The sequence below is a fragment of the Pavona decussata genome, unplaced genomic scaffold (assembly GCF_977016875.1).
Source record: "Pavona decussata unplaced genomic scaffold, jaPavDecu1.1 SCAFFOLD_9, whole genome shotgun sequence".
Lineage (NCBI taxonomy): Eukaryota > Metazoa > Cnidaria > Anthozoa > Scleractinia > Agariciidae > Pavona > Pavona decussata.
Window position 1 is genome coordinate 2,917,965 of NW_028145432.1, and position 23,775 is coordinate 2,941,739.

The 23,775-nt window shown below is 38.2% G+C and overlaps 1 protein-coding gene across 1 annotated transcript; it reads right to left on the reverse strand.

Moving 5' to 3' along the window:
- Positions 1-1,135: 1,135 nt before the first annotated feature.
- On the reverse strand, positions 1,136-22,610 carry LOC146488562 (charged multivesicular body protein 5-like). The gene is made up of 8 exons (XM_085118339.1): positions 22,451-22,610; positions 22,215-22,319; positions 18,541-18,587; positions 15,660-15,753; positions 13,676-13,747; positions 13,219-13,330; positions 11,093-11,211; positions 1,136-2,647 (listed from the first exon to the last, which is right to left on the reverse strand). The coding sequence occupies exons 1-8, from the start codon at positions 22,517-22,519 to the stop codon at positions 2,597-2,599; spliced, it is 669 nt and encodes a 222-aa protein (XP_084974465.1). The 5' UTR covers positions 22,520-22,610; the 3' UTR covers positions 1,136-2,596.
- Positions 22,611-23,775: the final 1,165 nt, after the last annotated feature.

Genomic DNA, 23,775 nt, shown 5'->3' on the forward strand with positions numbered 1-23,775 from the left:
ACAAGAAAGTAAGGTCAGGAGATACTATGCAAGGGAGAAGAGGGGCTTTTCTTTGGAATTATACGTGACATTGACATCTTAGTGAAATGAAACGTGACCTGTGATCCGACTAAACAAATGTGACATTTGGCAATTATTAACGGCGCCAACGCATCTTAAATCTCACCTAAAACCCGGTCTTTAAGTGCTCAAGTCTAGCTTTTTAGAACAGAATCGGCTTCATCGGAGCAAGACAGCGTTTTTATCACCGGACAAACACAGAAGTAAGTTGTCTTAGTCATCAGTTATTGTCGTTCTGTAGTTACACCGTGTTTACAGTTTTAGTTTCCTTTTATTTTGTAGTTTTTGAAACCGTATACCGTATCATATACCGTACATCGAACGTCCATTCAACGCAACGAAAGTTATACCGATTTGTACGCGTTTCGTATCTGTGTATTAAAGACATCGTAAAATTCATCTGTGCACCTATAACAAGATTTAATAATCACAAATCTAGAATGAGGCGCCAAAGAAATTAAGATCGGGTTCAGCGAGAACAAGGTGATCTGTTGTATAGGCATCTCAGGAGTGACGGACACAATGGATTGAATGATATGACAATACAGTTCATTGACGGAGTTAACAAGGCAGAAGATCTGAGGGACAAAGAAGGACAATAGGCATACACGGATGACTTTTTCTGGGTGCAAAACAGGCACGCAAAACGTTAGAACGCTTCAGTTTCTTTCCTTCTGTGAGCTAGAAAATTCGGATTATTCTCTGATTAATTATCGGAAATTTCAGTCAAGTCTTGGTCAAACGTCGTCAAATAACTTAGAAGTCATGGACAAATCTTGGCCGAGGCCAGAATTTCTAGGGAGTTTAACCAAAATTAATCAGGAATTGATGGGGATTTGAGGTTTGAATAAGACTTAACTGGAATTAACGGTGATGGATTTAACCAGGATTTTTTTCTGTGAGCCAGAAAATTCCGATTATTCTCTGATTAATTATCGGAAATAATAATTAGCAAACGTTGTGATAATATCCTTGGAGCCAGAAGCCCCCATACCCCTCTACTAGGAATTTTCTTAGTTTGTCCGAGATTCACTTTTATACACGTGCATCTGCTCCCTTTCACAGTCAACCAAAACTCACTGTAAAATGCACATTTATTTGTCAAGCCTATAAATTACATTTCCATGTAAAAACTAGAAGAAAGGACTTCAATCTTTTGAATCTGGAATCTCTGTAAACTAAAGCTGTCTCCCTCTTTTGTATTCAAAACAATTTTTTTCTGGTCTGGTTCACCTAAGCCACACGTGAATGCAAGTGCCAGCGCAAGTGCAAGTGCGGGCGAAGTTCACGGGTAACGCAAATGCAAACATAACAGAACACAAGACTCTCGCACCTCAGAACCCGCGTCCAACGGTAAATGGACGAGGTTGAAGTTTAAACTGCTATGTTTCTTGTCCGCATGTTTTGTATTGGCGCAACTTGCTATTTCGTAGTCATAGAGCGCCGGAAACATTCTTACGGCTTTGGCTAGCTTGTCGGCTCCACCGCTGGCCGCCTTCTCGATTGCCAGGAGGGAGTGGGACAAAGTTTTCTCCCATCATGATTCGTCACGCTCTTATTGCTTGCGCTTGCGTTCGTGCATTTCACGTAATGAAAGCGCAAGAAAAAGAACTTTTTTCCTTTTCCTTACGCTTGCATCTTTGTTTTCGATGTTCACACGTACTTGCACTTCCACTTGCGTTTGCATTTGCGTCAAACATGTAAACTAGGTTTTACTGCTTAACTTATAGATGGCATTTCGAATTCAAGTTGCAGATAAGAATCCAATCTCTATTCTACCTTGAAGCTCTTAAAGTAATGTGTATCACCTGCTGTTTGTGTGGTTATTGGGCTGATTTACAGAGATGTTTTACATTTTTTCTTGGGTTTGAATTACACTCGACGCAACTGAAGCGCGAATTAAAAACCTTGGCCTTAACATAATGTTGAGAAAATCAACGTTTTCGGTTTGTAGGTCAGTCTTTGACTCCTTTAGAGTGATGCTGCTATGATTGGATGTGATTACACACCCTGTGATGACCTAAATGATGACTTCCATCTTAAGAATTACAGGACCTATCTTGTTTCACTCGTCATCCAACCCACCGTTATGGAAATTTTTTGTCCCAAGCTTTCAACTCGCCTGTCCTACTTTCAAGGAAGATTTCCGTATTCTCACCAGCGAGCAAATCAATGCATCATATTACAATAACATTCACAGTTGAACCTCACCTTACCGACTCCAAATATTACAGAGTAGTGTTAAACCCTTTCAGATTTCTACTATAACAAAGGTACCACGATGGAGACAGAAAAAGGTACAAGCAGTACCCCTTCGATTTTGCATGACTGGGAACACCCAACGAGGGAGTACACGAAGCTTTCTGGCTGAAGTCTATCGTAGCCCTTACATCACAACTTTCTGGCATAATGAATATTCGCATGAAGACAAGATTTGCAACTTATTAATATTGTTATACTGACTCTTAAAGAAATAAAGACAGAGGTTAAGAAAAAGACGTCGGACAGAACTAAATAACAAATCTAAGTGCAATGTTTAATTTCTTGCAAGGACTGGAAGACCAAATTCATCTACCTGTACCCCATCCTGAAAGAAAGAATACAAGATATTAAGAATGTTGAGAATAAAGGCACCGCACTCCACGGGCGGCCCAAGCTCCAGCTGTAAGTTGTGGTGATCATCTTGCGTAATAACCGTCACGGCGCAAATTTAAGAGTTTGTATGGGAATATTTACGATCGGGTTTAGGAGGTAAAAATTCCGAAAATTTCTCAATAAAAATTACATACCTTGTTTATACGGTGTACTCTTTGTTGTTTCTCTGTCTCCTTTTGCTGATTTGAGGTCATTTTAGCGAGTTATCGTTTCCTGGGTTTCACACTCCTAAGAGAAGGGCAAGGCATCACAGTCCGTTTCGGGGCGCCCCTTCCGAGAAGCGAAAAATCCCACCTCAAAATGATCGAGCAGCCACAAATCTAACGCAGAATCCCAGCACAAATGTCCCAGTTTCATTTGAGATAAATAGCAACGCAATCCAGGCCCTGTAGCCGACGCCAAGCGGCAGTTTAGTTCCAATAATCTCAGATCGCAATAGTGTAAATGCCTGTGTGCACATTCACCACGACCCGAGGGCACCCGGGGTTCAAAACAAAAATTGTGTTTTCAACGGTCGTGTGTCGTGGTGAATGTGGAAGGGGCGCCCCGAAACGGACTGTGATGCCTTGCCCTTCTCTTAGGAGTGTGAAACCCAGGAAACGATAACTCGCTAAAATGACCTCAAATCAGCAAAAGGAGACAGAGAAACAACAAAAAGTACACCGTATAAACAAGGTATGTAATTTTTATTGAGAAATTTTCGGAATTTTTACCTCCTAAACCCGATCGTAAATATTTCCATACAAACTCTTAAATTTGCGCCGTGACGGTTATTACGCAAGATGATCACCACGACTCACAGCTTGAGGTGCGCACTCTGACCCGTAGATGACATGTGTAGTTAATTTATTGTGTTCTTGCAATGAAGTATAGCTTAGTACTAGCTAAGCAGAAAAAAGAAGCATACAACCTTAAACAAAACAAGTTGCACGTATCGAGTCCACCTGGATATTTAAATTAGGAATAAGATTCTTGATGAAAAGCACAAAAAACGCGTGATCTCAAAGAAGTTTGATGTCAACAAGTTCATAAATTATGTCTTCACATCGCCTTACTTTCTACGAAAGCTTATTATTTGCAGAGAATTAAAGTTACCCTTAAGAGTTTCACCGATTTAAATTCAAGCTAGCTTTGAGAAGGTGTATAGGAGAATAGAGCCATTATGGAAGAGTCAGATGAAATGAACAGGCTTCATAGCTCAGTTGGTAGAGCATCGCACCGGTAACGCGGAGGTCACGGGTTCGAATCCCGTTCAAGCCTGAAATTTTTTTCAGGCTTCTAATTTCCGATTGCATAAGATTGGAAAATTCACTGCAATGATCACTTTTCACTTTTTAGTGTAAGTATTGCTGTGAATTATGATAATGATAATAATAATAATAATAATAATAATAATAATAATAATAATAATAATAATAATAATAATAACAATAATGACGATGGCGTCATGAAGACACCGAAACGTCGGTTTTTATCGTTAATTTTTGCATGTCTCAATATTAATAATAATAATAATAATAAGAAGAAGAAGAAGAAGAAGAAGAAGAAGAAGAAGAGGAAGAAGAAAATCTACTAGATACAGTTTGATTCTATTAAAACCTGAGTGATTATATATTATTATTATAATTATAATAATAATAATAATAATAATAATAATAATAATAATAATAATAATAATAATAATAATAATAATATTGCCTTCTTGCCATTTGAGGAAGAGGGCAAGTGTGATAGTGGTGCAAATACACTCTTTTTCTTTTTACAATCTATTTCATGAGTGCTGAGGCTGAGATTTGCGAAAATTTAAGAACGTTTTAAAAATAAACCTGAGGCTGAGATATAATTTTGTGTTGAAATTTGTAAATAATAATAGTAATACTGTTTTATATAGCGAGATTTCCAGCGATGTCCAATCGCGCTTTACTGAATTACAGCAAATAAATTTCATTACACCATACAATACTGAATAATAAAAAAAGAAAATACAATACAATTATCAAATACGAAAATAAGAAAATACAATACAATTTTATGTTTTTAACTAAGCAGTAACTGTATAAAACTCTTTCCTTCTCTAAACGGCAAAACTAGCCAATAAAAACATAAAAACCTGCACTAGCCAAATGTTTGATGCTAATGACAGTTTGATCTTTCAACAGGTACCAAAACACTAGTAATAACGGGCCATCTGCAAACTTCCCTCTCCCCCTACCCCATAGAGGAACTGGAAAATCTGAGAGGGAGGGAGGGGGTCTTAAAGAGTAATTTCTGAGGGGGCACTTACGTCGGTATCTTTGAACCATTATTTCTTCCTCAGGGGAATGTGTCAGGGGGGTCTTCAAAAGTTATTTCTGACCGGGTTAGACACAAAAGACTTCAATGGGGGGGGGGGGGGGGGCGGTGCGCGAATATTAAACGGAATGGCCCAGTTGATACCCAAATACATTCTAAAACATCAACAAGAACACTTTATTGAAGCAGACTGTTACAAGCTGGTTATATACCTACCCGCAAATAGCTGAAGCTAGTCGAGGCGGGTAGGTATGTCTATACTAAACTAATACAAATAAATTATTTTGGTGTTTACAAATTGACTAAAATAAAAGTTAAATAAGTAGTAAACAAACAAGTGAAGCAAAAAGGATTCGCTAGCTGATGGAAATTAAAGGATTGTTACAAATTTACAAGCTTTTCATTATTTCAAAAATTGTTGTAAGGTAAGCATTTCCTTAAAACGGAAATCTCATCTGGTCATAGACTAAAATCTGCGAATATTCACAGGAACATTTTCAGCCTAACATCTGCAGAAAATAAGAATATTCAGCCTAAGCTAAAGGCTTATAAAAAGAAACGAGTGTATACCAGTGTGTACGTACATTTAATTATCGTTTTTTGGTTTGTGCGGAAATATTTCAGTATTTTGTTTCTCTAGCCTATTCCACGCAAGAAAGTTACGAAACATTACCCGACATATGGATAATGGTTAATTGCTAAAGAAACTATGGTACTGGGTGGGTAGGGAGCAGAAAGGAATGTTTAGTTTATCAACAGACTTGATAAAAAACGGTAAATTCGCCTTCGGTAAAACAGTTTGCGAGCAACTTGACACTTCGAGCCTAATTAACAATTAGACGGCGAGCTCGAGGTTTCTATCGGCTGATAGTTAGCGAGGGGCGAAGCCCCGAGCCAACTATCAAAGGCGATAGAAACCGAGAGCGAGCCGTCTAATTGTTTTAGTATACCTCAGGGATCGATCTATGAAGCAAAAAAATCTTTATATTTCATAAATTTTGATATATTTGTACAATGATGCATGCTAAATCGCGCGCGCTCTGACAAACTGCCGTCTATCGATCGATAGACGGCACCTGTGTAGCCAATCAGATTGCGCGTTACGCGATAGTCGGTCACTGAGGTATGCTAATAGCCCTTAGTCAGGTAACAAATCTCTCCCATTGGTAAATTTGTTTACCTTGGTAGTATTCAAAACTCCAAAACGCTGGACTGTTGAAGATAAGCCTCCACTCCAATACCCACAGCACTGTAATTTGGCGAGCTCATCAAACAAAAAAAGTCATCACAAAACTTTTGTGCCACATTAGGACATTTCCCATCGCTCAGTGACCAGGCCTTTTTGTTACACCTCCTCGCACACCTCCTTTCTTGTCCAATGGCATTACGCCAACAATAAGCTGTCAATCATAGATTGATTGCTGCGCGACAGTGCGCCGTCCAGCACATTGTTTGCGGTTGGGTGGAAAACGAGGAATGCGGAGTGCAGAGTGTGGAATATGCGGAGTATGGAAAATGAGGAGTGTGTAGAAATGCATTAACTTTGGTAAATTTATTTACTTTAAAGCATTTTAACGCATTATTTCAACATAAAAAATCCTTAGAAATGTTTCACTCTTGATAACTGGAACAAAACGGAAACTGCATTCAACTAGGTTGCACAATTCGGTTTCAGTAAGCTTACTTTGTACCACCTCCGAAACTGAACTAGCAGCAGAAGAAATTGCGAGTAAATTTACCCTGTTGGATGGCATATCCTGCGATACCTCAACTATTCATAATTTCAATTATTTATAATTTTTCATTAATTAACTAAAGGTAAACTGACTATCATGAAGAAAGTTGTCGAACAGGGCCCGAAGAGCTTTTTCTGAACTGGATCACGTCAGTTTTCCATACTATTTCCTATAGTATTGATTGAGCAGGCTCGGACAGGTGGTACGTTAAACCGACTTAAATGAAATTATAAAAAAAATTATATACCACTTATTAACCGAGAGTAAGGTCATTTCAGGGAAATCTCAGACTGAGGCCTTGCTGTATTGACCGAGCGATAGCGAGGTTGATACATCAAGGTCGAGGTCTGAGATTTCCCTGTAATGACCGAACGGACGAGGTTAATAAGTTATTTATTATATGGCCTTTTTAGCGCTATTCTTAAAAAAGATACACTAAAAAAACACCGGAAGTAATTTTCCACATCCGCTTGCGCGCGAAAGAGGTCATTCGAGGTCATGTTCACTGAACCGAAACGAACCTGGCGATGCGATCGAAACCACAAGACACAGTTTCGTTGACAATGAGACAATTTTTGTCTTTATTATGTCAAGATCTAGGGCTAATTTTACCACTTAAATTCCAAAAAAACACACTGACCTGTGTTTACAAGTGTTTGACCCTTAAAAATTTTAGAAGCTATAGCAAAGATGGGCCCAGTTTGTGATTGAATTTTTAACACGTGGGAGAACTTGCAGTGATTTCAGTGACACTCGCGGCTATGAATATCTTCGTCGTCGCTCCCAATAACATAACGGAATCAGACAGAAATCTCTGGATACTTCTCTGCACTCCCGTCAAAGAACTTGGCTCGTATTCCTCGCCATTGGTTTTCCTTACGTCTTTAAAGAACTTTCCCAGGAGGTGGTCAAGTTCTTTCGGTGGTAAGTCCAAAATCTGAACATTTGTCTTGTTTATCTCACCAAGAAAACGGTAAAAACACTTCATATCACTTGACGTTTTTTTTTCACAGTGTTTTCACTTTTCCGTTCTTGAACAAACTTTTGTAATTCCTCTTGACTGTTACCGAAATTGTCGTCTTCGTGAGTGATAACTTTGCTCATGTTGTTTTGCTCACTTTTGGCCTGTTCTTCGTCCTTTAATAATAAAACTAGCTCTCGCTATGGCTCTCTTCGTCGCTCATACTAAAGAAGTTTCTGTATGCTAGTTTTTGTTTCAGTTATTGAAAATATAGCTGTACTTTGTCGATATTTTTTGGTTGTTTTCGCCCACGCGCTAGTAGCTTCTACTCACAACTCAAAAGAGCCGTCGCGCCGAGAAAAATTTCCATAATGCCCGGTCATTACAAGAAAATCTTGCCCGCTCAGCAGCCAATCAGAGCGCGCGTACTATTGCAGCCATATAATAAATGTCATTCATAATAATAATAATAATAATAATAATAATAATAATAATAATAATAATATTTGTAGTGCATGGGTTTCACACAGAAATGCTCAACCGCGCATAATAGAATGCAATGATGTAATAATTGTGGAGCTCCGCTTTTAGGCTAGCCTAAATATATATATTATGGTAATAGGTTAATACATAGCTATGACTCTTTGATGGCCTGGCGTAGAATTATATGACTGATCATCCAAGAAAAAAAAATTTGGCGTGGTTATAGTTTATCAATCATTCAAACTTCCCGGGTTTTACAGGAAGTGACGTAATGATGGCCCGCATCATCCGGACAAGCAATCCGATTGCGAAAAGCCGAAGTTGACCCCTTCCTCCTGATCCGGGGTAACTCAAGGGTAACTCTCGGTAACTCTGCGGTCCAGAGTCTCTCCTGGCGACCAACCGCTAGCCAAAGAGCCTGTGGACTCTGGTTTCTATTACGATCAAATTAGTAAGAAATGTTCAACTTTGCTTCGTGTGGTAATTTCAAAGTGATAGTTACCTCATTTTCCGGTTTTTTGCTAACATTCGTTGTATGACATGTTCGATGGAAATATGGCCACGTTAGTCGAATGTCAAAACTGTGGATATTAATCCAGATTAATATAAATCTAGACCCTCTGAATGGACGGCCCACGTTGGAAGATGGTAACTGCAACCTGGTGGAAGGAAGGGCATAGCTTACCGCAAGGACAGCCGCAAGTTATATAAACTGCGCACTAAGCAAATGTAGCCACATGCCTTTTACCCCGTTGAAAGGGGGTGAAACCTCGAAGCGAATCCCAAAGTGTAAACAGCGAACAACTGAGTGAACACCAGTGGGGAGTTGCCAGTATTCGCCGAGCAAACCAGCATTGGACGCCAACGAAGAACCGCTAGAAACAGAAGATGCAGAAATCAACAAAACGAACTGGCAATCTTGTGATTGGAAGAGAAACGATTGGCTAATTAAAGAAGGAAGGTGGCCCTGCAAAACCAAATTAAGGGAAAGAGAGCCACAATTGCCGTGGCCACGGGCGCTGACTCAATGGGACTGGAACGGCAACCAGCTACAGTGAAAGACCTACGCCATATTGTCCTCCAGGATTTAAAAATTCCACTTGAAGGCATCCTAGACCCTTTCCAATAACAGCAGCATGACGAGGCTCAAACACATGAAGAATGGCTAACCATTTGTACAACGCACCCAATTTATTCACCTTCTTCCCCGGACACTCTCCAACGCCGTAATTAAATCCAGAGCGTCGGAAGTGGTCTTTCGCCCAGCCCAACTGCCTAAGGGTGCGAAAGTTCTTCGAATTGTTGACTTTGTTGACAATATTATACCCACGCGAGGATGAAAATACAATTTCCGACGAAGGAAATACTAACGCAATTGTTTCTTACGGCCCAATGAAACCTAAGCTAGAGCCAATCACGCTGTTGCAGTGGGTGACAATTACAAGTTAAATTAAAAGAAAATTGAACTAAGTTAAATTCGCTAAAGAATATACAGAACTACCCAGCCTATACCGTCAAAATTATGAAATTGTCTACCAGGTCCTTAGTCCTTAAATACAACAAGGAATTTCGCTTGCTACAGGCGACTTATGGGTACCCCTGGACTCCAATCATTTGTACTCGGTTATACTGGAGCCCATCCCCAAAGGCATCCACCCCTACCCGCTCTTCAACTTAGTGTCCCAGGTCCTATTAGTCAAGTTAGCTGCTGTTACTGACTAGACTGCAAGCAGTCCCTTTCAGGTTAGTCAAGAGAGTGCGCTCACAGCGCAGCGGGACTGGAGCGAGGAGAAATAAACGAGAACAGAACCCAAGCCCCCCTCTGCTCGTTTGCTCCAGTTTTTTCGTGCTCGGCTATTTCGCACGACCTGTCAACTATCCAGAAAGGGACTGCTTGCAGTCTATTGCCGACTAACGAAAAATATGAGGTTCTTAAGGACAGACCCTCTTAAAGATCAGAAGGCTGCTAATGTGGTTCGGAGGCAATTTCGTGATCTTAGTCATAAGATTGGCCCTTTATTACAGCCAGTTTTCGTGAGCAAGAAATTACAAGATCTCAAACTCAGAGCAATCAAGCCGTCAATTGTGAATCCGCAGTGCGTTGTCTACCTTTTTCATGTGATCTGTGCTATGCAGATTATGTTGGATACACAGCGGAGCCTGACATCTTCATTAATGCATTGGTGAGCACAACTATTCGGTAACAAGTAGACATTTCTTTAAGGCTCACGGTAGTAACAATCCTTTGAAAGAAAGTTGAGAAAGTGGCAGAGTAAATTTAATTGTTTAGTTTTTGAAATGCTTTTCATTAAGACTCCCTTATTTAATTGTCCTGGTGGACTCGATACGTGCTAAACATTTTGTTTAACTTGAGACTTTTTCTCATGTTACAGTTTTTTGATGACCTATTGTCCTTACTGTTTTTGTATTTTTCAACATAATTATACACACTTTTGACTTGATTATGACGTGAAGCTGGCATCCAAACGTAATCGTTTTTTAGCCATTTTTAAATCTTAAAATGATTTTAAGTGATGTCTTTCGCATTTTTTTTTTTTTTTGGTCAAATGTATTTCTAAGTCAATTCTTTTAAGATAAAACTGGTGTTGTTCGTATATGAAATGCACATTTTTTTAAATTTAGAGTTCATGCAAAACAAAATTGAAATTGTTTTAACTACCATCCCAGGGCCCTTACACATTTTTATCAAGATCACATGGCTTTTTCCAGCCTATTTGGACTAACGTTTGTGTCTTTCGTAAAGTTCTGGGACTTGCAAATTTTTTTTTTCAAGGAAAGCATTTTTGTGACTTGCTAGCGACAAGTACCTTGTGATTCATTTTATCTTCTTTTCCCTTCCTCAGTCATTTGTGCAATGGTAACCTAGCTATTAACTGTTATGTACCTGCGTTCTTGCTCCTCCTGTATCTTTTTCTCCTGGTATGGTGTCTGATGGAGCAGGAACTTCATCTAAGTAAGAGGTGTCTTCATCAAGGGCAAGGTCATCTCCAAGGGCTTCCAATTCTGATGAGACACCAAATGGACCCATACATACACATGCATGTAAATTACACCTAAACAATTACGGACTAGTGAGAACACCCAAGTCATGTAAAAACTTATCTCCTTAAATTTACCTTGTACAAATTTTGTGTACAACTCGTTAACAATTTATTAATAATTAATAATGATTTAACATTCTTTATTACTAGAAAAAAGCTGCCATTCATGCGCAAATAACAAGATTATAATAATTAATTATACGGTATACAGAGCATCTACCTTGCCACTTTGAATAGTATTCAACGTTGTTTAGATCGCTGCTATAAAGTCCATAAACGCAAGTATTTTCCAACGAAAGCTGATATCAGCAAACCACTTGAAAAGGGGACATTCATATTTTTAGAAAGGCCTCATGTAAGAACTCTCCGTTACAAGGAATTTTAGCGAAGTTCCGCCCGCATCTTTGGAGCCCCCAAGCTAATTAACAATTATTCGCCGAAGGTGAAGGTAAATATTGGTGAATATTCCCCCGTTTACCAAAACAGAGGGAGATGAAGTAGGCCATTAGGTGTAAAACTCGAGGATCACAAGTTAGTGTTACCAATAGCACTTTACGGCACAATTTCTTCTTGATGGCTTCGCCGATTAACGGACTTCTATAAATTGCCCTCGGAGCATAAGCTGCTTTAGGTAGGAATTTTAAAAGTCCTTTATTGGCTTCACTAAACAGGTACACAGTTCCCGCAGATAAAAATTGTTTGAGGCTCTGATGCTTCTGAGAATAATTGCGTTGTACTCCGTCTATCTTTTTGTCTCCGAGAAAGATAAAATTCAGTGTGAGCTCGGACTTTCTCAGGTGGTTTTCTTCATCTCTTCAAGGCGAGTTGAGATCTCTTTTTAACGGTTGCGAGAACTAATCTAAGGAAATACATATACTGTTTGTAATTTCTGAGCCCTAGAATACGGGACAATCCAAAAGTCTAGCGAAAAATACATGTATATCAAACGTTTTTGCTAAACTGTAATTTGCCGGTTCATAAACAGAAAGGTAAGCAGTAAAAGTTTTTGCACTAACCATTACAATTCTTAACAGCAAACTTGGTTCTCTTCTTTGTGTTCAGTATAAAACAGCGTTATTAATAGTTTGGTGTTCTTGCGAGGTCGTTACTTTTTGAAAGCGCTCTACTATTTGATTTTTCTCCCCAACGCACAAAAACTTTGTAAGCGGGCGACGTATGTTGAGTCCATCATGACTATATTTGGGCAGTGTCACAATGCGTAACAGGTATTATTAAAACTGGATCATAGTATAATGCAATTCCAAGAATTTGATTGGCTTGGCAGCCATGGTATATTTGTTAATTATAATCCATCAAATATTTTCTCTCGCGCGCGAATTGTCTTAACGCGTCACGTGACCGAACCGAATATACCCCAGCTAAAACTGAAGAATATCCAGGCGAGTTTCGCTCTCGGAAAACTGTTCACTTCTCGGAACAGGTACCGTAATGTCCACGGACAAATATCTGACCATATTTTCGCGCCAAATGGAGGCTATTGTTTATGTAAATATATCGCATGAGGTCAAGTAGAATAAAGGATTAATTTTCAAGTGCATTTTACAAGTTTCCCTAATTGCGTGACAATTGAAAATACAAGTGAAAATTAATCCTCAATCTTCGAGGAATCATTGTGCTTTTAGAACACAGAGGGCAAAATTTTCTTAAAACCATCAAGGAACTTCGTTAAACAGTCAAACAGTAATCAAGCATACAAACAAATTATTCAATTCTTTCAAACAAACAAAACTGACGAGAAGAGTTACCATTACACACATGTAATTAAGAGAGAAAAAAATTTTAATTCAGAAGCAAACTAACAATGATAAAGCTTAATGTTAGGCATTAATTGTTAAATTGTTTACCTGCGCTGTTGAGCTTCCTACTGCTTGAAAATCACAGAAACACAGAAGGATAAAAATAGCAAAAATTTTACTTTTAAGAACTGTTGTATTTTTATCTAACCAACCTGCATCCAAGTCAGCCTCATCTATGTCATCTGGCATTCCATACGACCTGCCCAAAGTGTCTTGAACTTCATTAGCAATTTCAAGCATATCTGCCATGTCATCTTGGAGGTCCTGTTCCCATTGTTATGATATAAAATTACAAAGAGAGAAGACATTCGATTGAACAATATTGACTGCTTTTGAGTGAAAACAGTGTGGTACATGTACTTGCCAAAGGCAATACGATACATCAACATTATTATTACATTACATTACATTTTTTACAGGATCCTAGCTTGGGATCCTTTGGTCTGGTACATGCTCTTGATCATGGAAATAAACTTTTGGCGATAAACACATTTCGTGAATATGGATGGGGCTGTATTCTTGGCCTGCCACATGCATCAGGACCTCATTACTATCCCAAGCAGGCGTTCTAGTTGAGATAAGGGGAAACATGTAGTGAACATACAGAACCTCAATTTCATCAATGTTGACTTTCTTGTATTCCTTTTTCATTTCTTTAAGTCCCAGCTTCATAGCATCAACCTGACAAGTAAGAGCAAGCAACAGAACTCTGATTGTATTCCAGACACCCTCTCATAACAAGAAATGTGAGCTGCGTGCACTATTAACCGAGGCCATAGCTTCAAAAAAAAAAACAAAAAAAAACAAAACTATGAGTGTTTGAATTTTCATGCACATTACAATTCTGTTACATAATAAGTGCAGCAGAGCACCAAAATCTTGTGGTTGTTGCATACATGTAAATGATGTTCAAGGCTCAATTCATAAATATCGTTTTCCTTGTTTTATTGTATTAAACAGAATTATTTGAAAGTATTTTAATTTTTTTGTTTTACTGAAACCATTTTTAAGCAAGTTTGTATATGCACTGAACTTTGATCTTGTCAGGTGAGACATGGGGTGAAGAAAATGTAATATTGTGTGATGTTTTTATTAATTTGCTTATTTGGGGTTTCAAGCACAGAAGTTTGAATCTTAAGTTTGAATGTCAAAGCAAAATTTGGCGGCATTTTTCTGACACCAGATAAATAAAACATTTTAACAAAAAATTAATGTATAGGAAAATATGCACTGGTTGACAGTGAGTTCCTTCTTTACTTTTAAAATAACGTTTCAAATTCTTGAAGTCACCTCTATTTTCTCATAATAATAGTAGTAATAATAATAATAATAATAATAATAATAATAATAATAATAATAATAATAATAACATAAAACAAAATAACTATTCAGTTTGTAATGAGGTGAAAGAAATCATATACAAAGACTTATTAAGTGGTCACATTTCTGCCCCACTCTACATCCCAGATATTTTGTAACCTTTCCCCCCGCATCACCATGAAAGATCATCATCATTATAGATAGCCCAAGAGTAGGTCATGAAATCAGCCTAACAGCTACTTGATGGTACTGGGCACAAAGTTGAAATAAACCCTATCTGGACCAGGGGGAGGGGGATTGCGCCCGTGGTGACTTTGAACCTGGACGACTTTTTTACATATTTGCGCAAACGCCCTGAAACTCTGGATTGACTCCTGACTCTAACGCGTGCATGTCAGTGAAGGATAAGAAAGTGCTTACAATCACGGAACCATCTGTGAAACTCAAAGATGGTCATTACCAAGTTACAGTCTGTATAATACATTTAATACAAATCGATATAAAGAAATGCTGTAAATTTTTCCAATAATTATAAACCTTAGGTCCACATGGATTGCAAGTGGTATTTCATGTAAACTAACCAATAATTATAATACACCACCAGCTCAAGAGGTGACTATTAGCTCCATCTTGTTCACTGAATTTCTTTGAACACTGTAAAAAGAGGCAGAAAAGCCACTCCTTTTACTTTGAAATTAACCTCCAATTTCCTGAGTCCAGTCCAATATTTCAGCTAGAAGCCTGGGTACTAGCTTTTGTTGACAAGCGTGAAAATTGCATCAGTTGCCTTGAAAATTCCCCAAACACTTGACTTACTGTTCAACGAGTATAGCAATAAACAACATCCATGCAAAGGTACATTGTGTCTAGGTAGCAGGTAGGTAGGTAAACTATTTCAACCATGCATGCACCAATACAATTAAATGTGAGTTTACAAGCCTTACTGTATCCTTTTCTTGTGGTAAGAAAAAACAAATGCTTGAGTCACAGTTTGTGACAAATAAACAGCTTCAATAACGTACATGTATGTTTCAAGGAAAAAGTATTGAGGACCCAGAATTTTACTTCAAATAATTATCACCTCAACAACGACTTATGGTGGACATAAACAACATAATGTGAAAATATGACAGGCTGTATGATGACCCAAAAACACCCATGCATCAGTCAATGTTGAAAAACGTGCATGTAATTTGGGTTGTACTTAATTCAGCTGTAATCATGTTAAAGCTCATGGATGTTAGCTTGTGGCAGGTTCAAATATTATACTCACTGTAGTTTTGGTATCTTTAAGTGTTTGTGTTGCATAATTTGTCTGCTCCATGTTAAATGACTGCTGCCGCAGATTTTCTAGTTGATTTTCATATCTGAAATGAATAATTAACAACATCTTAACCCGTAAATGTGGCATGAATGTCTGATACCTGAAAAGACCACTGAATGTTAAATTCCAACAGAAAGCAGCATGCAACAGTTGAACAGCATACTAAAATTAATCTACACAAATTGTTTGACGAAAGGTGACTGTCTTAATGAGATAAGTGATTTACAGTACTAACTAGTAATTATTACTAGTTAACAACGGTTTAGGTCAGATTGAACTTCTTTCTGATGGCTTCCATCTATCTCATATTAGAAAATCAAAATACATTAAAACTTTTAGAGACAAATTAAGTTGTCAAGTTTTATGTTTGATTGACAGCTATATCCGGCAGGTCCTGCAGTTAAACTGACCAGCTGGAATATACACTGTAGGAGCCACTCTAAGAGTCATCTAAGACTACTGTTGTGCTCAACTACAGATTTATCCACCATATGTACAGTGTATGACATATGTTGGATCACTGAGGAATCCACCATGCCTTGAGCAGTGATGACAACTCCTAAGAAGGATGAAACAGCCGTCCACTGCTAGACTTGTAGGTACTTCAGCCTGGAGATGAACAAATAAACATACCAAAAAATAACTGCAGATAAGCAGCACTTGTTTTACCCCTGAAGTTTGCTCAAACTCAGGGAGTGGCTTATCTGCTAGAACATCAAGAAAAAGGTCTTAAAATTTCCATTAATCACCACAGATATGAAGTCCATTTTAGCTCCACAATAATAAATTAATACCGCATGTAACTATAACCTTACTATAAGAAAAATTGTACACAATGTAACTAGTCACCAGCTTCTACAACGTTTTTCCAAAATTTCACAGAAAGCAAAAGGATCGGTGAATTAAAAAAATTAAAGTACTTCAGTACAATAAATTCACAATCAAAAACTGTAATTAATTATTCTGTAAGGTGGATTCCCAGAATTAGGTCTGCAGCTCTGGTGAGAAAACCATTTCCGTCTTCTTAGAGAGATTATTTACTATAAACTGTTACCTTAGCATACTTTAGAACTACTTCATTCAATTCACAGCTTTAAGGTGTTTTCCTTCCAAAAACATGAAATTTCTGTCTTGAAAATTCATGCATGACGGACATGTAGCAGCTACTTTGCCAAATTGAAATCTTGAAATACAGTCATTTATATACACTGTTGGTTTAACCTGATTGATTTATCTTTCCTGGGGGCAATGAGAAGAAGTAGAGGAGGTACAGTGTAGGGGCTAAATGCTATGTGATTATGGGTTAATCTTAACTGAGACAAGAAAAATGTGTCTTTACAATTAGGATATCACAAGGATGCTGCCTAATGGGAGCCCAGTAGCCTGGGGTGTAGCAGCACCTAATGATTCGCATGTTGGCCTTGTATTAGTATTGTAATTGTGGCAGAAGTAAAAAACTTGTATCCCCTATGGTGCAATTCATCTAAAAATCTGGGGGGAAAAGATGTGTTTTCCACTTGTCTAAAATACTGGACATAATATTTAACAATTATTCACCAAAGTGTAGGACGGTGAATATCCATCACTTTCACCAACACTGAGAAGAACAATTGTTTTAGTATAAATTATACCACACAAGCTTAATAACTAGCATAACAAAACATTACTTATATTTTTGACAATACACCGACAAATGGTTGGAAATTTTAAAAACTCGCGCGCCGCGTGGTAAGTGATCTCTTATTACAGAAGTTCCGTCTCGCTTTGTTGCGGACAAATAAAACTTTGAGAGGCACTTGTTTCCAGGTTGCTAGGAAACAATGCTGCAAAATATTAGATGTTTCATTCATATACATGATTGTAGTTGTAGTGCTTGGCAGGTTTCATAAACAATGCATAGATTTTCATTTTTCACCTCACAGCGGTTACCAATAACACACGACCCACAGCATTCAAAAGAGTCGGATAAAGTTGCGTTTTGGTAAACATCAATCAAAGAAAAGCCGTTGAAATTATTCAGTTGAATTCTGACAAGATTCCAAGGTAATTAACCCTGCAAGAAACTAAGAATTTTGCCTCGCTAAGAGAAGGTAAACTTTATTTAAATTGATTCCCAACCAGATCAAGCGCAAATAAAAGGTATTTTTGAATTAAAAATTTCGATTTTCAGTGCTCGTGATAATTTGCTCACTTGCACGCATCGCTGATTGAATTGTCAGGTGTAGCGATTTCAAATGTTTCAAAACAAAATATGGCTTTGGCTTAACAATGCACATTTTTTGGATAACCTGTCTTGGAAATCAACTTTCATAAAGTTTACCATCTGTCAGCAGATAAAACTGTCAATTTCTTCGTTCTGTTGCCTTTAAATGTTCTCAGAATTCAAGACAATTTCAATGGCTTTTCTTTGATTGACATCCACCAAAACGCAACTTTATTGGAGTCTTTTGAAGGCGATAGGTCGCAATGTTATTGGTAACCGCTGTAAGTAGAATATGAGGTTGGATGGATTAAATAACTTACCATTTAATGTTGTTAAACCAAACTTTGTTGCCATTTTCATATTTTTGGTAATAGCCGCCTCTTTTATCGAAATAATTTCCGTTCTCTTCGGCTGCTCAAAGGTGAATAGTACTTGGCTAATCACCTTCGAGTTAGTCAATCAGCGCACGCGAAAAGCACTTTTCACTACAAGTGTGGTATAAACTAAATAATGATAAAATCTATGTTATCATTGTTATTGTTATTAATATAATTATGGCCATCAACCGCACTTAGCTTTCAACAATACTATTAAAACACACACTTTTATGAGAGAAGATTAACTCACTGTCGTTTTTGTTTGAGTACTCTGAGAGCCCTTTGCTTGATCATATTCTGAAGAAAAATCCAGGAAACACACCAACATGAGTTGAGTAATGAATTTTATTGCATATTTTATCAATGAATAGTCTGATTCTGTATGACAATTTTCATCACCTTTTCATCAAGTTTGTTGAAAGTATGAGAACCATTAAAACACAGGCAGCCCAAGCTCAATATCAGAGAACCGTTGAATTATAATTATATTGAATGGATTTGTGTAAAATAGTAGAAAATAACAGTGTTTTGACAATAAAGTCAACTTACCCTGTTTCATCTCGTATTCCTTGTCATTTACCAGCTTTTCAGGCCGATTCGAAGTGATTTCGGCGAGTTAGCGTCATTCCGGTTTCCACTGTTAAGTGTAACAAAAGGCCGAACTCTATTTCAGCCATGCCCGAAGCATGAAACGGTATAAATCCGTTGAAACACCCCTAGTGTCCGAATTCCTTCATAGAAACAAAGTGGAGATGAATACCTATCCTTCCAGCGCATTTTAGACTCAATTGAAGCCGTATCACGCTTGCTCTTGAAAGATTTTATTCAAGTCAGCTCGCTTCTGAAATTTCGAAAGACCCGCGGCCAGAATGCCATGGACACATTGAACGTTCGAACAGCACGCTGGGTAACCAAAGTTCCCTGGCACTGGGGGAACAGCGGCCAGTTGTCCACAGGCAAACAGATTTGTTCACCGGGCCTCCTCGTGTCCTTTTTGTCAAGACCGTCAAGGGACCATTGTTTCCATCGACCAATCAAAATTACTACCGGACGTGTTTTCCAAATTTAAAAGGTGCGATCTATTCAACCTAAATTTCCGGTACAGAAAAAATGGATGGACAACCTGTTGTCTGTTTCCCGGAAATTTTTGGAAATTCCGCGAATTTTCTGTTTCATTGGTCATTCCATTTCGCCAGATTCTCAGGTCTGGTTGTTCGAAAGCCGATTCACATTAATCCATGATTAAAAGTTAACCGAGGTTTTCTGCTCGCTCATTAGAATTGTTTTAAACTCTAATTTTAAGCTAGTGGTAAAGAAAAGTCAACGTCAAAACTCGGGACAAAAATCTTTATTGTTGTGTAATTAAACTCCAAGATGATATAGTCCTTCTCTCATCAAAACACCAACAAATACAGGACAAGACCAACCGACTAGTAGATAATGCAGGGAGAGTGGGGCTGAAATTGAATGCGCAAAAATGCAAAGTGATGAGAATGAATGCACGAAGAGAAGACAAAGTAATGATTGGAAGAAAGGAAGTTGAAGACGTCGAAGAGTTTGTATATCTGGGCGCGACTGTGACAAAAGAGGGTGGTGGCACGGAAGACATCAAGAAACGTCTAAGCAAGGCACAGGGAGCTTTCTACAACCTCAAGAAGATCTGGAATACACGGAGCATTGGTCGGAATACAAAAATCAAACTGTTTAAGACTCTGGTACGACCAGTGTTATTGTATGGATGTGAAGCATGGAAATTAACAGCTGCCGAAGAGAAGAAATTGGATAGATTTCAGTTCACATGTCTAAGACGGATATTGAGAGTATGGTGGCCGCAACGCATGAGAAACGACACAATTTCAGAAATAACAGGCGTGAGAAAGATAAGTGACGAAATACGAAGGAGAAGATGGAACTGGATTGGCCATGTGCTTAGAAAGGACAGGAACGATGATTGTATGGTAGCAATGGGGTGGCAACCCGAGGGAAAGAGGAAAGTGGGGCGACCTAAAATCACGTGGAGGAGGACAGTGGAAAGAGAGTGCAGACAAGAAAGGTGGACCAGCTGGGCTGAAGCCAGGACTGCAGCAAAAGACAGGACTGGTTGGAAAAAGAAAGTTGCAGCCTTATGCGCCTCATGGCGCGGAGAGAACTAACTAACTAACTAATTAAACTCCAACCAAAGTTGTTGTTAATTCAGAATTACCTTAATCGGGCTTTGAACAACTGGGCCCAGCACCCAGTTTCTTACGGGATTTAAATGGCTTACGGTGTTTTCTGAATAATTTTGCAATAATTTCTACTCACTTAGTTTGCGTAATGTGGTCGAACTATCCAGGAGCTAACGTCGCAGGGGCTGCTTTGAAGTTCAGAAGGAGAAGGAGAATAAATCATCAAGCGTTTCACGTTCTCCATAAAACCTCGAATGGTGATTACACGTCGTCGTTTTGTAGAGGACGACAAAGAAATGTACCAAAGTTTATAACGCACGTGCAGAGCCAGCGTTTTGCTAATTAAATCTGTTTTCTGACGTTCTTGTTGTGGTCATTGTCGTCTCTGCAGGTCTCAACTATAACAAAAAAGTCACCTGAAAATATAACTTTATTTTATTTATGCTACCTCACGACTATTTCAACTCGTTCAACTTCTACAGAAACGGCAGACTAGCAGAAATAAAAATGCCGCTCCTACGACGTTAGCTCCTAAATAGTTCTGACACATTACACAAACTTAATGAGTATAAACTATCGCAAATTTATTCAGAAAACTCTAGTGAAATTTTTAAATCCCGTAAGAAACTTGGGCCGAGCATCTGGCGAAATGGTATGACCAATGGAACAGAAAATTCCCGGAATTTCCAAATTTCTGGGAAAAAGGACAACAGGTTGTCCATATATTTGACACTGTACCGGAAATTTAGGTTGAATAGATCACGACCTTTTAATTTTGATTGGTCGATGGAAACAATGGTCCCTTGACGGTCTTGACAAAAAGGACACGAGGAGGCCCCGTGAACAAATCTGTTTGCCTGTGGGCAACTGCGGCCGCTGTTCCCCCAGTGCCAGGGAACTTTTGTTACCCAGCGTGCCGTTCGAATGTTCAATGTGTCCATGGCGTTCTGGCCGCGGGTCTTTCGAAATTTCAGAAGCGAGCTGACTTGAAGAAAATCTTTCTAGAGTAAGCGTGATACGGCTTCAATTGAGTCGAAAATGCGCTGGAAGGATAGGTATTCATCTCTACTTTGATTCTATGAAGGATTTGGGTTACCAGGGATGATTTCAACGGATTTATTTCGTTTCATGCTTCGGGCATGGCTGAAATAGAGTTCGGCCTTTCGTTACACTAAACAGTGGAAACCCGATGGACGCTAACTCGCCGAAATCGCTTCGAATTGGCTTGAAAAGCTGGTAAATGACAAAGAATACAAGAAGAAACAGGGTAAGTTGACTTTTTTGTCCATACACTGTTATTTTCTACTATTTTACACAAATCCATTCGTATTCCCGTACAAATCCTTATAATTCAACGGTTCTCTGATATTGAGCTTGGGCTGCCTGTGATTAAAACAATACACATAGATGCGCTGATTACTAAGATTTTACGCTATATTTTGTAATGCTACTGTTCTTCAATAAAATAGGGAATGCTCTGGACATGATTAATCACGCAGACGAGAATTTCAACCCGTTCTTTGCATTTGGGTTGATACACTTGTAATAATTATTACAACAGTGACTCCGCACGTAAACAACAACAACATGGGCACTACAGGGTGGAAGGTATAAATGACTATCTGTAGGTTTAGAATAGCTATCTGTCTTAATGAAGCCGTCAGTGAGTTGTAAAGGTAAGGTCAAGCACTAGAAATGGAACGCGAGAAATATTGTCATAAAACCATCATATAAGCTGTACTATGTAAGCTCTTACCTTTGAGGGCCCATCTCTCATTTTCTTCATTTGATCCTTGTACTTCATAAGATCACTATCGAGTTTGCTGATTTTTTTCTCTATAGACTCACCTCGACTGTCCACCTATTGAACAAGTAATATACATAAGCTTAAGATTATTAAAAGGACGGACAAATTGACAAGGGTACTATAATTTGAGGAAAGCTAAGTTGTTGTGAATGCGATCCACCACAACTCAACTGAACTTCGCTTACGTTTGAAATAGCATCCGTGAGATTCGGTGGCGGTTCTTTTGGTTTTCCTCGTCCAAATAACCTATTCATTTTCTGAGAAGAGTATCCGTTTTTCTCTCTTACTAACTTAAATTTCCACTATTTCACGAAATTTGCAAGACGTCGATCACGTGATCATGTTCCAAATTCATATTATGACGGCACATCGGCCTTAGGAGGTGACGTCATCGGAATAATTCTTAGTATAATTAGACTATAAATGGAGGATGATATCGTTGAAATATTATAAACTTCGGTATATTTGCTAGGTTTCTTTTTGGTAGAATATAGAATTCTTGCTATTTTCGTTTGTCGGCCTCTAAACATTTCAATGATTGTACGCTCGGGATGTGGAAGTAACATCGAACTGTTGTAGTATTTTCAGGAACACCGGAACACCGGAGCATCCCGGAACATCACGGAACACCCACCAAGAATACCCCGAACAGCGCAAAATCTCTAAGAACAAAAGGCTCAGAACACGTGTAAAAAATAGAGAACTTTTTTTTTCTTTTTTTTTTTCTTATTGTTTTTATTGTTTTTACAAACATAATGCTGACTTACTTACATAGTACTTACTTAGTCACATAAAGCTTTAATATCTACTTACATATAACTTGCTTAGTTAAATACTACTTACTTACATGATATTAACTTACAAGATAATGAGTTACAAAACAGGAGCCGATGAGTTAGAGCCTGTTACAAAGTAATGAAAAAAGAATTCTAATACAACTAATTACTAAATTACTATCTAACAAAGAGTAAATACGCCGTGAAAACGACAAAATAAATAAATAAATAAATAAATAAATAAATAACCGACAAAAAAAAACAAAAAAGCCAAAAAACAAGGAGATTAGCCAAAATCAAGAAAATTATTTTTAAGCTTGACTTGCACATTAGCTTTGCTAGCTTCAATTTGTATTTTATTTTTAAGGATAGACAAAAAAGCATTGAAAAAATAATCGTCCTCATTTTTAGACGCGGTGTAAATATAGCATTTTGCAATTATCAAGCAGAGGTTTAAACCAAGACACCGAAGCACGGTGTCTGTGATGCCATAAAGTGCTTGTGCTTCAGAAAGCGAAATCTGAATGTTGTTTTTTTCGCGCCACCAAATTGAAACATTTATGTGTCCAAAACAGCTGAGCATTGGGGCAAATCACAAATAGGTGTGTGACAAAGAAATATGAAAATGAGAAACCTGAATAGGAACCTAAAATACCTAAGACACGAGACATTCAATTATACTTCACCTTTTGTTGCTTCTTTTATGGCACAACGCTTTCGTGCCGCTATCACGG